The sequence below is a fragment of the Rana temporaria genome, chromosome 3 (genome assembly GCF_905171775.1).
Source record: "Rana temporaria chromosome 3, aRanTem1.1, whole genome shotgun sequence".
NCBI lineage: Eukaryota > Metazoa > Chordata > Amphibia > Anura > Ranidae > Rana > Rana temporaria.
Window position 1 is genome coordinate 110,751,368 of NC_053491.1, and position 17,961 is coordinate 110,769,328.

At 40.5% G+C, this 17,961-nt stretch overlaps 1 protein-coding gene across 1 annotated transcript in view; it reads left to right on the top strand.

Moving 5' to 3' along the window:
- The window catches only part of LOC120931615 (kielin cysteine rich BMP regulator), a 158,876-nt gene that overhangs the window by 84,400 nt on the left and 56,515 nt on the right, over window positions 1–17,961 (top strand). Inside the window, exons 14-25 of the mRNA XM_040343229.1 lie at window positions 1,703–1,876; window positions 3,124–3,217; window positions 3,837–3,919; window positions 5,964–6,057; window positions 8,414–8,493; window positions 10,381–10,466; window positions 11,935–12,025; window positions 12,112–12,211; window positions 12,436–12,521; window positions 16,093–16,186; window positions 16,408–16,560; window positions 16,890–16,996. Of these exons, the coding sequence (XP_040199163.1) occupies window positions 1,703–1,876; window positions 3,124–3,217; window positions 3,837–3,919; window positions 5,964–6,057; window positions 8,414–8,493; window positions 10,381–10,466; window positions 11,935–12,025; window positions 12,112–12,211; window positions 12,436–12,521; window positions 16,093–16,186; window positions 16,408–16,560; window positions 16,890–16,996 (1,242 nt within the window). The remainder of the gene's footprint in view (window positions 1–1,702; window positions 1,877–3,123; window positions 3,218–3,836; window positions 3,920–5,963; window positions 6,058–8,413; window positions 8,494–10,380; window positions 10,467–11,934; window positions 12,026–12,111; window positions 12,212–12,435; window positions 12,522–16,092; window positions 16,187–16,407; window positions 16,561–16,889; window positions 16,997–17,961) is intronic.

The window sequence follows — 17,961 nt, forward strand, 5'->3', positions numbered from 1 at the left end:
GCCTTGTTTACAAAGGCATCCCCACGCTCTGCGGTTCCGTGACACGATTGCGGGACACCAGCGGAAATCGAGTTTGCGGGTCCCACGGTCATGTAGACTGTGGAGGGAGCCGCGGTATATATACATTGCTTTGCTTGCCCGTGCCATTCTGCCGACGTAAATGTGCACAAGACAGTCGGCAAGCGGTTAAGGACCCTTTCACACGGGTTGTCTGATCAGGTCCGCCTGTCAGTTTTTCAGGCAGACCTGATCGGATCTTGCATTCTCCCCTATGGAGCTGCAGATGTCAGCTGACATCCGCTGCTATACGATCCGATCCTGCCCGAAAAAATCCAGACGGATCAGATAGGATTGGATGAAACCAGGCGGTCCATTTCCATCCAATATTCACCATAGGAGGAGAGCGGGACTGTGTCCGTGTCCGCTCTGCACAGTGGAGCAGACAGGACCTGTCACCTGCCTGCTCAGTGGGATCAGCGGAGCGATCCCCCGCAGAGCAAGTGGAATCCGTTGCACAGAGGCGCCCGTGTGAAAGGGGCCTAAACTCCAGGAATTTAGCCACTTTGTATAACATGCTGGATTACTAGGGGTTAAGTCCAATTTGGTGCAAGCCATCTTGTGTACCTATTGCTTTCATTTAAAGTTTACATTTTTACTGAGCGCCAGGAGCATAGCTATTGCTATACGTTTGGTGCTCCAGCGTTGGACCTTCTGGTCTCAGCTCCAGCAGCTACAGAATCACATGCAGCCATAGTACCTGCTCATCCCCTCCTCCAGCCCGATCACACATCACTCTGTATTATGTGAGTACATTCACAAAATAAAAAGTCTACTGTGAATGAGCAGCAGAGGAAAGGGGCAGGCAGAGATGTTATTTGTGAGGAGACATTGTCTCCACTGTCATAGCCCTGGGAATATAGCAATAGCTGTGCTCCTGGTGCTCAGTAAAGCAGTTGTAAATAAAAGAGATAAGTCCACAAGGTGATATGCACATCATTGGACTTACTCATAGTATTCCAACACATTTTACAGAGTGGTCAAATTCCGGGGGTTCAGCTTTAAAAATCTTCACTACTGCAGATGCTTCTTGCTGTATATCAAGACAGTGTCAAAACTGGAGAAGACAGAATCTCGAGCAGATGGTAACCAATGAGCTTCTGTCTTTAGCTTGTTCAGTTTTGTCCTCTCCCTGTTCTTATAAGCTTGGCCAAGGGCAGTGGGAGCCATTAGCTCCTGCTGCTGTCACTCAAATCCAATGATGAAGTAGGGGGAGCAGGGCATATAGTTCAGCTTGGGGGCAAGCCTGCAGGTGTGCCCCCCAAGGGAAGCGGCTTCCTATAGTGGCTCACAGAGAAGAGGAGGAGTCGAGAGCACTGGCAGGTGACACCAGAGGAGGTTGCACAGAACAGGTAAGTATAACATGTTTGTTATTAACAACCTCTTTAAATTAAAAGTTCAGCTTGGCTTTACATTTCCTCCATGTGCTCTGGTTTCTTTCCATGCTTTCAAAATTAATTTTACGTTAAAATTCAACCTAATTTATGCCTATTCTGTACATGTGCATCTGTGCCACTGTTATTAGATTGTAAGGCCATACAGGTAATGTTTTGGGTTCTGTAAGGCACTATAGTATAAGTTGGTGCTGCTTACATTAATAAAACAAACAAGATTGTCTCACTTCATGTTTTCTCAAAATTTTTAGGATGGTGAAGTGAAGTGTACTGATGCTGTACATTGTCAGCAGACCTGTACCCATGGTGTCAGGCGGGGCTCATGCTGCCCAGATTGTTCGGCTTGTGACTTAGAAGGTGATATAATACCTAATGGAGTCACCTTCCAGGGTAATGGGAACCCATGTGATAGCTGCATATGCCAGGTAAAATAGCTACACATCTGTGTCTTAGGCCCCATGCACACTGGTCATTTAGTACTGAAAAATGGTGCTCTGACATTTAGCTGTGGATAGAGGACACACGTGCACCGTCCAGCCCCACTGCCAGCAGCCTGCCAGAAAATGAAAATCTAACAGCTGTTGTGGCTGGTTGGGGCTGGACAGTGAACCGAGCGGTACTTCAGTTTAGGGCAGTATGTACCCAAGGACTAATGCCCAGAGCACAGACCTCTTGCATTCCAGCCAACCGTCCTTGGGCACAGCCTTTGATGGCTGCCGGAAGCAGGGTTGAGTGGTGCACCTGTGCCCTCCACCTGGAGCTAAATATAAGAGCCTGTGCACCGGGGATAAACACCCAGTGTGCAGGGACCTTATCAAAAGTTCTACATGTTTTTATTTACAGTGTTTATTAACATTATCAGTATCTGAAATATTTTACTGTTACCACTTCCCACCCGCAGTACATCATATGACATCCTGAATGATGCTACAGCGGGAGGGGAAGGCCCCCCTCCCGATGCCATCCGGTGCTTCTCCAGGCTCTCCCGTGTCATCAGGGACCCAGAGAAAGAATCGTCCAGCGCCGGGTGACGACCATAGAGATTTATGGTCACCCGTCATCTCTATGACCGTCGGAGGCCCGGGCATGACGCCACGTCCGGACCGCGAATGTAAACAAAGCAGTGATCGCGGCTGTAAGCATGAGATCAGTGAATTTTGTTTTTCTTGATCTCATGCTTTCCAGCCTCTCCATAAAGAGGACCTGTCACAATAGATTTATATTACAAGGAATGTTTACATTCCTTGTAATAGGAATAAAAGTGATAGCTTTACTGTTTTGTTATTTTTTAATTCATGAAACAGTTCCCCCCCCCCCAAAAAAATTATTGCGAAAATACCGCGCAATGACCACCATTTTATTCCCTAGGGTGTCTGCTAAAAAAAACACATATAATGTTTGGGGGTTCTGAGTAATTTTCTAGCAAAAAAATTAAGATTTTTACATGTAGGAGAGGAGTGCCAGAATAGGTCCGATATGGAAGTGGTTAATGAAAGTGACTTTTTATTGCTAATGTTGTAACTAAAAGTAAAATACCGTAATAAAAACACCATGCACTGTAACAGAGCAGAAAAACATTCCTTCTGTTTCTATGATAGTTGTTAGTCTCCTGGTCTGATATATGATAAGCCCCCCCTGGGTAATAATAATTAATCAAGGCTCTTTTCCACAGAATGGTAATATACAGTGTGTACGAGTGACCTGTCCAACGCTAACTTGTGTTCTGCAAGAAGAGATACCGGGGGAATGTTGCAAACAGTGTCAAAGTAAGGCGATTTTACTGTGCGTTATATTTGTTTAAAGCGGGGGTTCACCCTTAGAGGGCACTTTTTCCCCTTAGATTCCTGCTCGTTTTCTCTAGGGGAATCGGCTATTTGTTTTAAAATATGTGCAGTACTTACCCGTTTACGAGATGCATCCTCTCCGTCGCTTCCGGGTATGGGCTTCGGGAATGGGCGTTCCTTCTTGATTGACAGTCTTCCGAGAGGCTTCCGACGGTCGCATCCATCGCGTCACGATTTTCCGAAAGAAGCCGAACGTCGGTGCGCAGGCGCAGTATAGAGCCGCACCGACGTTCGGCTTCTTTCGGCTACGAGTGACGCGATGGATGCGACCGTCGGAAGCCTCTCGGAAGAATGTCAATCAAGAAGGAACGCCCGCTCCCGAAGACCCATACCCGGAAGCGACGGAAGAAGATGCAGCTCGAAAACGGGTAAGTACTGCTCATATTTTAATACAAATAGCCGATTCCCCTAGACCGAACGAGCAGGAATCTAAGGGGAGAAAAAAAAAATTTTAACAAATGGGTGAACTCCCGCTTTAAATACATTGTACTGTGTAATAAGACTGTTTTTGACGCGTCTCTCAAATATCTTCACATCCAAGGCTGTATTGATGGCACAGTCACCCACAGACACGAGGAGGAGTGGAGACCCCAGGGAGAGCCGTGTCATAGTTGCCGTTGTATGGTAAAGTATAGTTTTCTGTCTTCCATTTGCTATTTTATAGGGACCTGCAAAATATTTCTTTAATTATATTTTTATTATAAAAAGTGAAAAAATGCGCATACCAAAAAGAAACTTAAAAGAGCAGCAGACTCAAAATGTTATACAGCATATAAATCAATAGTTAAAAAGTGGGAGTTGCGCTAAAAATAATAATAAATGAGTGACCATATATAAATAAAAATAAAAAAGCGCTGAGCCAGAGTCAGCTCAATCAAAAAACCAAAATGTAGAATATATAATCTCAATGTGTGTTCATAAACAAATCAATAAAAAATATATATTATAAAATTGAAGAAAGTCCCCAAAAAAAGTCCAAAAACACTAGGAAGTGAATCCAAATCTGTGATTTAAAGTTGGGACAATATCCAAGTGAAAGAAATTTCAGGCTTGACCCTTACCAGAAGTATAGATCCCAGGGGATCAAGAAGAGCCATCCATACTGTAGCCACAAATATGTGGAGCGGTCCTATGTGGAGCGGTACAGGGGTTCCTACTTCCGTAGACTCAGCCCAGTGAAAAGTAAAAGGAAAAAAAGAAAAACAAAAATAGTGCAAAAACGGATGATAAGCAGACACAAACTAACTCCCAGTGGCTAAAGTTGACAGACACTGTGCAGTAAAGCTGGGGTCCCACCACCAAACGAACACACTGACCCTTACCAAAGATAAGCGACCCTCAAAGGATCAGTTTTGCATGTCAGTGTGTAACGATCTACAGCAGGAAGGCGCTTGTCAGGCAGGTCATTTTGATCCAGAGGTCAGGTAACCAGGAAACATGAAAGATAGGCAAACTCTCATAGTGAAATACCATCAAGGTTTAATTAATAAAAAAAGTAGAGCACTTACAATTAAAAAGATTCAATGCAGCAGAGATAAAATGTAGCCGGCCGGCAAACAAACAAACGAGGCACGTCCTCTGTACGCGATGACGTCAGCACGCCAACCTCCCAACGTTTCGTCTTCGTATTCCCGTGACCACGTCTATACGAAGACGAAACGTTGGGAGGTTGGCGTGCTGACGTCATCGCGTACAGAGGACGTGCCTCGTTTGTTTGTTTGCCGGCCGGCTACATTTTATCTCTGCTGCATTGAATCTTTTTAATTGTAAGTGCTCTACTTTTTTTATTAATTAAACCTTGATGGTATTTCACTATGAGAGTTTGCCTATCTTTCATGTTTCCTGGTTACCTGACCTCTGGATCAAAATGACCTGCCTGACAAGCGCCTTCCTGCTGTAGATCGTTACACACTGACATGCAAAACTGATCCTTTGAGGGTCGCTTATCTTTGGTAAGGGTCAGTGTGTTCGTTTGGTGGTGGGACCCCAGCTTTACTGCACAGTGTCTGTCAACTTTAGCCACTGGGAGTTAGTTTGTGTCTGCTTATCATCCGTTTTTGCACTATTTTTGTTTTTCTTTTTTTCCTTTTACTTTTCACTGGGCTGAGTCTACGGAAGTAGGAACCCCTGTACCGCTCCACATAGGACCGCTCCACATATTTGTGGCTACAGTATGGATGGCTCTTCTTGATCCCCTGGGATCTATACTTCTGGTAAGGGTCAAGCCTGAAATTTCTTTCACTTGGATATTGTCCCAACTTTAAATCACAGATTTGGATTCACTTCCTAGTGTTTTTGGACTTTTTTTGGGGACTTTCTTCAATTTTATAATATATATTTTTTATTGATTTGTTTATGAACACACATTGAGATTATATATTCTACATTTTGGTTTTTTGATTGAGCTGACTCTGGCTCAGCGCTTTTTTATTTTTATTTATATATGGTCACTCATTTATTATTATTTTTAGCGCAACTCCCACTTTTTAACTATATTTTTATTACCCTGTTCAGTGATTGAATTTCTCTCTACACTAAATCCAGCTTTCTAAATGAATGTATTGATGCTGTCCTTCTGTACCCTAGGAGTGCAGTCACATCAGCTGTCTCCTATAGCAGTTCTAACTGTTTTTCCTGCTATGTGATTTTATATTTGCTGTTCACACAGGAGGGAAAAATTCAATGTAGGAAGCGTCATTGTGCGTCTCTGTGTAGAAATCCTGCACCTCCTCGATCAGGAACGTGCTGTCCTACATGTGATGGTAAGATTGTGAACAGATCCTCATGTCTTTTTTTGCTGGGACTTCTATGGCACTGAGGGGTTCAAAGACCACTCAAGATAATGTGATAGCTTGGTATAAGTAGTAGACATGTGTAATTTGTTTAGTTCCACATAATTTTTTTAACGAATTTAGACAAATTTGTTAATTCAGAAATATCCAGATAAGAACAAAAATCAGAAAATTCAAAAACCCGAAAACTCGAAAATCTGAAATAATAACTAACTAGTAATAACTTAACTATTGCTAACTATTAAATTATAGGTTTTTGTAATTTCCTTTCAAATTTGTCTGTTAGTGAATGTAATGAATACGAATTTATCCAAAGTTACGAATTATCCGTAATAACGAATGCCATATCTAAACCAATGGAACGTAACAAATTAATAATAATAAATAACAATAATAGTAATAATAATAATCATTGATCAATAATTTAATAGTTAGTTATTATTAGTTAGTTAGTTATCATTTAGAATTTTTGGATTCTTGGATTTTCGTTCTAATTTTCGGATTTTCAAATTCACAAATTTCGAATTTTCTAATTTACGAATTCTGAAATTCCTAATTTACTATTTTTCGAACAGCCCCAATGTCTACAGTACTTTCACAGGCCTTGAAAAACTCTGCATGACAGAAATTGTGACTTCACCATGACTTTTAAGCTGAATGCTTGTTACGAGTCCCCGTCCCCTAATGTCTCTCTTTTTCTTAAAAATGTATGTAAAAGTTAAACTAAAAATGAATGCAACAATGCTTTACCCTGCACATTTTCATGTGAGACAATTTTTTCAATATATGCCCCCGCATTTGTATTTGTTTTGACCCAGTGGCTCTGCCAGTTTAAGGCACTTTGGGTCATTTCCATGAGAGGACTCAAAACACTGGCATACTGCTGCTGAAATTCAAGCAGCATGGGAATGTTATTTCTCAAAGTTTGTTAGCCTATATGGAACGAGACTGGGCATACACACCCAAAGCCACTGCTGCACTGGATATGCCAAAGGTGGTAACATGACTTCTAGAAAATCTGACAAAAATGTTTATAAAATAAAAAACAAGCTTTGTTAGTGTAATGCTAAGCATGCTGATACTTTTGTATGCTAGAATTTTCATAGTTTTAAAACTTGTTAAACTTCAGTCTAAGTTGCAGATGGTTATGGTATATAAACCCATTATTCAAAGCAGAGGAACATAATTCCTTCTGTGCCTTTAAACATTATCTTGGGCCATACATTTGAAGGACCCTTTGAGATTATCAGTGTGTCTCCTATCCACTAAAAGCATTTTTCACCTTTGTGCAGCGGAGAAGACAAAGCTTTAATGCTGAACCTCAGTGGGGTAATTTACTAAAGGGAAATTGTTCACTTTGCAAGGGAATCTTCCCTTAGCTTAAAGGCGCTCTATAATGCATAATGCATGAAGTTAAAAAAACTTCAGCCTTTACAACTACTTTAAACTCCTCCTCTCAGCACCTCTGTAGTTTAGAAGGCAGGCTCTGTGAAATGTGTGACAGCAGTGAGTACTGACAGGGCATAGTGAATATGTGTCACAAGGAGTTAAATGTTTGGTTATTTTCACAAAGTTCACAAATTGCAAGATTGTTCAGATTAATAGAAGTCGGCTTCAAACAATTAAAATACAGAGTGGAAATTAATATATGATTTTAGATTTTTATCATTTATACACTTTGCAAAGATAAACCAAATCACATGCAAGGAAAATGGAAAAACTTTAGTTTGTTTGCCTCATTCACTAAGCTAATGGAAAATTCCCTTGCAAAAGGAACTGCATATTTTCCCTTAATAAATCAACCCCAATGTGTATATTTAGCAATAAGGTTTTCACCATCATCACAGAGGTGTCGGTGCCCCATCAATGGCAGCATTAAATGTACATTTAGAAAATAATGATTTATAAAATATTTGAGCACCAAAGGAGTCGTTTCCCATAACAACTAATCAGAATCCTTTTTTTTTTTTTCCTGGAAACTGAAAGATGAAACCTAACTACAATCAATAGCGCTAATCTTTCCTTTTCAGACATTTATAAAAAGACCACAGACGTATTTTTCTTAGATTCTCAGACTTTCTTCAAATTTTCAGAGACTGAAAAATGAAACCTAGCTGCTAACTCTTGGCAACAGCCTCATTTTTGCTTTGGTGTATTTCTTTAATCCTCATAAATCAGCTCAATTTTGTAATGTTGATGATCTGTAATGTGAGTGGAAAATATTATATCTTTCAATAGAATTTACACAGGAAATCCTGTCACTAATGTCATTTTTCTTTAATGATGTTGCTTTGCTATGCCATCTTATTTTTTGTTCTTCTCTCAGGATGTTCATATAATGGTCGCACTTATCAGAATGGACAACCAGTAAGAAGCTCTGACCAATGTAAACGCTGCTTATGTGAGGTGAATTTTATACTTTATTTCTAAATAATTTAGATATTTTTCATGTACTAGTGCTATATTTTTTCTTTAAGAACATTTTCTAATAGGTCATTTTACTAATTTCTCCTAAAGTTGACAATAAACTACAAAATCTGACTGTTCCATCTCTGTTCCATCTCTGTTTGATTTGCCATCAACTATGTAGTGCAAGGGTCTGCCTAATTTTAAACTAATGTAATGGATTGTTTGGTTGGTCCTCGTATTATTATTATAATGATTACATAATTTTGGTAAATCCAAAGGTGATTATACTATCACATTGAATAGTGTAAGGGCCAACTTAATACAATGTTCTGGATGTGTAACTGCAGTTGTAACTTAAAGCCCCCCTTGCCGATTATAAATTAATTTACAGACCTCGTATTCAGTTACTTCTCAATGTCTGTTCTGGCCAGGGTTGGTCAGCATTTGAGTCGTCAGATTCTGGTATGACTGGGCACATGTGACAATGCAAGAATGGCCAGCAGTTATAATCTGTGAACAGATCCAGCACTTGCACATGGACTGGAATGCATGCTTCCAGCAGCACAGGGTTCTGCAAGTTCTAAATGTTATTTAGACCACTTTCATACTGGAGCGGCTTTCAGGCGCTATTGCGCTAAAAATAGCGCCTGCAAACTGACCCTAAACAGCCGCTGCTGTGTCTCCAGTGTGAAAGCCCCAAGGGCTGGCTTTCACACTGGAGCGGTGCGCTGGCAGGACGGTAAAAAAAGTCCTGCTAGCCGCACCTTTGGAGCAGTAAAGGAGCAGTGTGTATATCACTCCTCCCCTGCTCCTGCCCATTAAAATGAATGGGACACCGCGGCTACAATGGTGGTTTTCAACCCGCGAAATTGGCGGTAAAGCGTCGCTAAAAATAGCGGCGCTTTACCGCCGATACTGACCCCGTCCCATTGTGAAAGGGGCCTCAGTCTTATTCTGGCCAGACTAAGAGGATTCTTTTGTCTGAATCTGAGGAATTACACATCTGATCAGTAATTATTTGTTTAAGCCATTGCAGTAAATTAAATTTCCCTGGTACGATTGTTGGCCAACCGAGCATCTGATTTTTGTCAGGCGTGTGCCAGGATCTTGTCTTGCATACTAACAGTACACAATTGTTGTGCCACAAACACGAACGTAGTGGCAAATTACGAATAATTTCAGCTTATGAGCGCCCTCCTTTGGGCCTCTTTTGCTAATTTCGTGTTTGTTGAGCATTGATCCCGAGCATGCGTGTTCATACGTTCATCTTTTTTTGTGATGGATTTGTGTACTAACCATACGAATATCAGACATCAAACCGTTGTCCGCCGAAAATGTACTAGCCTGTCATCCAACATTTCTTGGCCGAAAGTTGGATAACGTTTGTCAAAAGGAGCGTACTTATGGTAATATTTTAAGACAACAGTCTGTGAACAGACAATCCCCTGTCAACAATCGTATCATGTGTACGAGGCTTTAGAGTAAAGAAAAGAAACACTTCTCTTTAAGAGAAAGCCCAATACAGTGCTGGATCTTAGTATTCCTATTCTCCTGCAAATCTCCCTAGCAGTCTCTTAAAAACCACAAACCGCCGGATACACAGTGACCTGCACATTATCTCCTCTGCTTCTTCTCAATGCCTGAGCATTGTCATATAAGGCAGCCTAGCCAGATGCATATATCGACTTTCAGAATGTAACTGTTTGCTTAGGATCTTCAGAGGGCCCCTGGAGTGCACAGAAGCTATTATAGTAAATTAGGACAATGTGCCTGTAATCGAGAATGAACTTTTTCAAACTGCTGAAGTGTTTACTTTCAACTTTTACTTGCAAATGTATTTAATTTCTAAATGTAAGTGATTTTTGTCTATCTCCTGTGTTACAGAATGGAAATGTCGAGTGTAGCCCTATACCATGTATCCCAACACCATGCAGAAACCCTGTGCGCAAGCCAGGAGAATGCTGTGCAAGGTAGGCTGTTCTAGTTTATTGTAACTTTGTTTTCCACAACTATATTGAGTATTCTCTTCAGCTATACTCAGCCTACTGTGGCCAACAAGCTTATAGTGAACCTATGTTTTGCTTTGTGAAAGTTAAAATTTGGGCAGGAGTTTTGGGTGCTGCAGTAGCTTATTGGGGTGGCAAGGGCTGGTGGAGAAGGTAAGGTCTCATACACACGACCGAGTTTCTCTGCAAAAACCAGCAAGAAACTTGCTGGGAGATATTTTTTTGCCGAGGAAATCGGTCGTGTGTACATTTTCGTCGAGGAAACTGTCAAGGAACTCGACGAGCCAAAAAGAGAGCAAGTTCTCTATTTCCTCGATGGGAGTCTCAAATTGGCTCATCGAGTTCCTCGACGGGCTGGTTTTCGACGAGAAACTCGAACGTCTGTATGCTAAGAAACCCGCGCTTGCTCAGAATAAATTATGAGACGGGAGTAAAAGTAGCATTTGTAATGGAGATAACACATTTTTCAAGCTGTAACAGACTAAAAAGTGCAAATCGTCCTTGTATACTCTGTATCATGCAGGACTGTAGGTCATATTTCCACTTTTTTTATTCACACCACAAGCAGACATCAAATTCCGGGGTACATGAGTACCTTGCAGCTCTGCGTGTAAAATGGACCAGCTTATGATACCACGAGCGTCCCCATGTACACTTATAATGTGCAAAGAAGATATCTTGACCTTTTTCTGTCCTGATAAATTTTAGTTTTAGACTTTGCTCACATTTGTGCGGTGAAGTTTTTCCTTGTCACCTTTCTAGGTGCGCTGTCGTTAAACACTATTACAATGCACATTTTCATGGACACACAGTAAAGCCCTGCATACTGCATCTTTGATGCACTTTCAAAAAATGTGCGTTCTAATAGAGTTTCAGGGCAGCGCACCTAAAAACACATGTAAAATGCGCATAAAAAACTTGATTTAGAAAAAAGCAACCACACAGATGTGAATCCGGCCTTAGCCCAGGCCTTTGCTCCCAATTAAACTGGTCATAGAAATTAAATAGTAGAAGATATCGTTACTGATTGGTTGTGAGATTATCGTAGCAGGAGCATACTCATATTAGCTAAATGTGCATATTAACACACTTTGATAACCCTCAGGCTTTATCTCAAAGGACCAAACTTGATTGGCTCAGAGAATCCTTCCTATATTATACTTTATTTACCTATTACTGGTGTATCAGGGTGAATCTTTAGAGGTCTCGGGCTTTCTATAGGTTGAGAACTGTTTTTTAATCTAACCATAATCAGTTGGATTGTGCGGTGGTTTCTCCATGCTTATGGGTTCCTAAAAGGCCAAGATGTTATTAAAACCTCTACAGTTGTGCCTACGGTACATTAAATGCCTCTTGTCTTTAACTGAATATTCTACTCTACTCCTCTTGTCTGTAACTGTGCCAGATTTCTCAGTACCTCTTTTCTTATTAGATGTGAGGGATGCGAGTTTGATTCCAAGTCATATGCTGAAGGTGATGTGTTCACTGCTGCCCATGACCCCTGTCTCAGCTGTACATGTTCAGTGAGTAGATAATATCATTAGTATGGGTCTGGTCCTTAAATAAACAAATGGTTCCAAGCACAGGTTCATTTCTTTTTCTTCTTTAGGCAGGGGAAGTTTCATGTGATCACTTGGATAGACGATGTCCTCCTACAAAATGTAGTCACCCAGGCAAAGGCAAAGGACAGTGCTGCCCAAGCTGTGAAGGTAAAACATTTTCAGAAAAAAAGAAAAATGTAACACTTTATTTGCAAGTCACCTGTTAGCAAAAAATAAATAAAAAATATCCAAAGAAAGCTTTGCAATGGAGAAAAAACATCTACTTCAATTATTGGTGGATGCAAAATTAAAATAATGAAATTATAGCATTAAGGAACATTTCTTACTGTTTGAGTTTTCTCTGTAGCTTGTTCATCATTTTCTTTATGCAGTGTGTGATTTTGAGCGTACCATATATACTGATGGACAGATATTCCAGCCTTCTGGACATGGACCATGTCTTCGGTGTAGCTGTACGGTAAGGATTCAGTGCCTGTTATCATCTTGCTTAAAACCTTCATATCATTTAGTAACATAACAGGGCTTACAGGGGGGACTGACAACTCATGGGGCCTCTGGGCAATAGAAGATTATGGGGCCCCTGGGCTTACAGATGGCCACCACACCAGGAAGCAGTACAGAGGCAGGGCAGCTAAAATCTTGGGATTTTCACATTCAAAGCATGTCGGTTTCGGACATATCAGGGACAGATGTAAAAAAAACACAGATTTTTACATACTGTCCCTGGTTTTACTGAGCCTGGCAACCCTGATGGCCCCCTAGTGGCATGGGGACCTCAGGCATTGCCTGAGTGCCCGAATGGTCAGTCCGCCCTTGGGGGCTTATATATAACAAATCTGGTTGGTTAGTTTAGACAACACCTCAATTATTATTATTTTTTTGTTATAATATTTCCAAATGACCCCATAGTATCTGCTAGTGACTTCCCATTCAGACTTCTGTTTACCACTACCATTATCAAAGAGAGCATGCACTAAAATGATAGCTCCAATGTAGTTTCCTCCATCTGCTGCTATATAAGTGGACCAGAAAATTCGTATTACTACTAACTTGTATTACTGAAGTTTGAAGAACAAGCCAAAGAAGTGTATATATATATATACACAGTACAGACCAAAAGTTTGGACACACCTTCTCATTCAAAGAGTTTTCTTTATTTTCATGACTATGAAAATTGTAGATTCACACTGAAGGCATCAAAACTATGAATTAACACATGTGGAATTATACATAACAAAAAAGTGTGAAACAACTGAAAATATATTTCATATTTTAGGTTCTTCAAAGTAGCCACCTTTTGCTTTGATTACTGCTTGGCACACTCTTGGCATTCTCTTGATGAGCTTCAAGAGGTAGTCACCTGGCGCAGCACCCCATCACTCTCCTTCTTGATCAAATAGCCCTTACACAGCCTGGAGGTGTGTTTGGGGTCATTGTCCTGTTGAAAAATAAATGATGGTCCAACTAAACGCAAACCGGATGGAATAGCATGCCGCTGCAAGATGCTGTGGTAGCCATGCTGGTTCAGTATGCCTTCAATTTTGAATAAATCACCAACAGTGTCACCAGCAAAGCACCCCCACACCATCACACCTCCTCCTCCATGCTTCACGGTGGGAACCAGGCATGTAGAGTCCATCTGTTCACCTTTTCTGCGTTGCACAAAGACACGGGGGTTGGAACCAAAGATCTCAAGTTTGGACTCATCAGACCAAAGCACAGATTTCCACTGGTCTAATGTCCATTCCTTGTGTTCTTTATCCCAAACAAGTCTCTTCTGCTTGTTGCCTTTCTTTAGCAGTGGTTTCCTAGTAGATATTCTACCATGAATGCCTGATTCACACAATCTCCTCTTAACAGTTCTAGAGAGGTGTCTGCTGCAAAAGGTGGCTACTTTGAAGAACCTAGAATATGAAATATATTTTCAGTTATTTCACACTTTTTTGTTATGTATAATTCCACATGTGTTAATTCAAAACTCTCTCATCAAATTATATTTGTGCTGGATCATATTTTAAAAAAAATTGCCAAACGTAACAAATCATGCACATATCTTGGTATAGATAAAGACAAGCTTTGTTTTTGAAGTTGAGAAAGAATGCGCTTTACCTTTGATGATCACATGTGCAGAAAATCTTTTAAAGTTGTGTTTCCTGGTACCAGGATCAGGCAAATCATGAAGTCATCTACCTTGGCTTAGCTTCTTAACATTTTGACCTAAATAATGAAATAAAATAAAATAGAATCGCCCATCATTTGATGACTAAGTCCTAGATATAAATAGGAGAAAAGCTAGGAATACCCGATAGTGATACACATGTCATACATATTCAACAGAGGCTTCTAAACTTTAACAAAATATATTTACTACATAATAAAATATATCTAAAATATACCTATAGTCTTCAATGCAAATATATATAAACAAATACAGCACCAGTGAGGGTGTTAAGCCCTGGTGCCCAAACTGTGGAATATGACATGTGGTCCTTGGATCTCAGCAGTCTGTAGTAGGAACATTGATTAGGATAATAGCATTGATCCCTATTAGCCTCATTTAATGTGTTCCCAATTTCGTATTGTCTTCTGTAGCATATCTACATTTTCTGACCAACATTTCCTATATTAGGTCAACAGTTACTGACAGTCCTCGCAAGCATCACATTACAGTATATTGAACATTACGTGCAGCTCGTTGGTTATGTTAGGGGCTACATTTGAGGCCCCATTTAGCTCATAAGTTGAAAACCACTGGTGTTAAGCAATAATATATTACAAATGTTTTTTTTTTTAACCAGGGTGGTTCTGTGGACATATCATATCTTGATTTCAGCAAGGCATTTGATACAGTTCCACATAATGATCTAATACAAAAGTTGTACAAGCTAGGACTTAACCCTTGGGTGGTTCAGTGGATATGCAGTTGGCTAGATTACAGAGTGTGGGTGTAAATGGGGTTCATTCGAAACAGAGACCAGTCACTAGTGGGGTACCACAAGGCTCTGTACTGGGCCTGTTCTATTTAATCTTTATGTAAGTGATATAACTAAAGGTTTGTTGGGCAAGGTTTGTCTTTTTGCTGATGACACAAAGGTGTGTTATAGGGTTGATATCCCTGGAGGTGTCTGTAATATGAAACATGATTTGGCTTTGCTGGAAGGTTGGTAAAAGCAGTAGAAACTGCAGTTCAATGTTTCTAAATGTAAAATAATGCACCTAGGGAAAAATAATCTCTTGAGAGAGTACATCATTGGGGGTACAGTGTTGGTCAGCACTACAGAGGAAAAAGATTTGGGGGTATTTATTTCAGATGATTGCCAAATGAGCAAACAGTGTGACTAGGCAGTGGGAAAGGTGAATAGAATTCTAGGATTCATCACTAGGAAGGGATCACCAGCAGGAGGAAGGAGGTTCTGATTCCCCCCTATAGATCTTTAGTGAGACCTCATTTAGAATACTGTGTCCAGTTCTGGAGACCTCACTTACAGAAAGATATTGATAAGATAGAACAAGTCCAGAGACAGGAAACAAAAATGGTGAAAGGTCTAAGGGATAAAACATATCATGAGTGACTTCAGGAACTTATTATGTACAGTTTGGAGGAAAGAAGGGAAAGGGGAGACATGATTGAAACCTTTAAATATGTCAAGGGGTGAATAAGGTTCAGGAGGGCAGTTTTTTCAATATGAAACCAAAATCAAGAACATGGGGACATGACCTCAAACTAACTGGAGGAAAGTTTAAAACTGATCTTAGAAAGTATTATTTTACTGAAAGGGTAGTTGATGCTTGGAATAAACTTCCAGCAGAGGTAGTGAGACATTCAACAGTAAATGGCTTCAAACATGCATGGGACAAACCTAGACAAAAAAGTTGACGAATAAAAAACAAAACAAGCAAAAGAAAAAAAAGCGGGCAAACTCAATGGACTACTCTATCTTTATCTGTATCACTTTTCTATGTTTCTATAAATTGTTGGGATTCTATTGAGACAGTTTACATAATTGAAATAATCCTTTGTGTTGTAGAAAGGCAATGTCCGTTGTGTTGAGGAAAGCTGCCCACCTCTGTCCTGCTCAAACCCAGTGAGAGAACCCAATAAATGTTGTCCCGTCTGTAAAGGTGAGACAGATGGGAGAGGGGCTCAGATTCTTCCCAAGACTGTAATAACTCTTAGTAAATTCTGTTATGGCATATTGTGCATTCTTCATCTGTGTTGAATCAATGTCTCCCTATTCTTCTTGTTTTTACTGTGGGACCGACATAGAAGTCTTCTTCCTTGCATCTGTTTCACTTCAGTTCTCTTTTATTATACCTATTCTAATTTCAGTATCTGTTTTTAGTATGTGTACAGGAAGGTGTCGAATTCTTGGAAGGGGTAGAGTGGGAGCCGGAAGGAGATCCATGCAGCACCTGTGCTTGTCTGAATGGTGATACAGTATGTGGAGTCAGTCAGTGCCCCCCACTGTCTTGTCTTCATCCTACCCACAATGAAGGTAAGAAGAACAGTTACGCTGTAGTCTGAGCATTTTGTATTGTACATCTTTCCATGAACCTACATTTACAAGTGTAAGAAGCTATCACTTTTATACCAATTAACTCTACAGATTTTGACACTGTAGCCCATCTAGTACCATTCTATAGTATAGGATTGGCAGGTGTTTTTGCATGGTTTGTTGATCGTGAAACCACTAAAGTAACATAGACCTTTAAAAATAACTCTAAATGCTGCATATCAAAGGTCTGAGTTACATTTAACATAATACTTATGTTTAATTAGGCGAAATGCATTGTGGAGTAATAAATGTGTTTGCTAACATCCTAGGTGACTGCTGCCCAGTATGTGACACCTGTACCTACAACCAGCGTATATATGGCAATGGCCAGGACTTTACTGACCCTGACAATCCATGCCAGAGCTGCCGCTGCCAGGTGAGAACGTGCGTCAACATTACAGCTACTTCACTCTTGTAATAAATTAGCAGAATTAACTTTAGTTAGGTGTGTAATGTGATTTTGCTAATGGCTTTTTAAAATAGTATTTATATTTCTTAGTATACAGAATATCTGTCCGTTATAATTTGAATAGTTAGGTGCAATAGTTAAAATGAAACTAAACTCCAGTTAATAAAAATATTCATGTATATATTCTTAATTTAATAAAATGATATTCACAATATATAAAAAAAAATGTATCGTAGCAAAGTTTCTGGCCTCGTCCAATCTAATGAGAACTTTCCAAGCCAAAGATAGTTGACATCCTTCTGTATGTGGTGGGTTGTGAGGCATAGTGGGTGCAAAGCTGTTAAAAGTCATTGGGCGCCAGACACTTCTTGGATGCAAAAGAGGTTTTATTTCTTTTAACAGTCCTTTTTGTATTTATGGGAGAAAGAGGGTTAGGGCCAGGACACCCTTAGATAGTTGCTAATTCGATTGACAGACTCCGAGACTTCAATAAGAGAACAGCCATGCAGGGAAAGGCCTCAGCGAGAAGCCACATCTTTACTTGCAGGAATGCTGTCTCCTATGGTATCAGTCTTTAACAGTCTGTAACAGTTACTAACTCAAAGTAACAGTCCTTTTAGCTCCACTACAATTGCCTCTTGTAGTTCTTCAACACTGAGCTCCCGGTCTCTCACTAGACCCTCTGATTCACTGACTCTGAATCCCTTGAGCTCCTCCAAGGTTGGCGGTGGTATCTCCCTCAAGAGTCACCCCTGCTTCTCTGCTGGGTCCCTAGCTTGGCACTCCAGATACTTCTCAAGCTTCACCCCTGCTAACCGGCGAGGTTCCTGGCTTGACTCACAAGGCTGCGCTGCAAGCGTCCCAAATGCGGATTGGGTCCCACTTGATCACCACCTGAAGTTCTGATTCCTGATTCTCCACCGTGCCTGGTC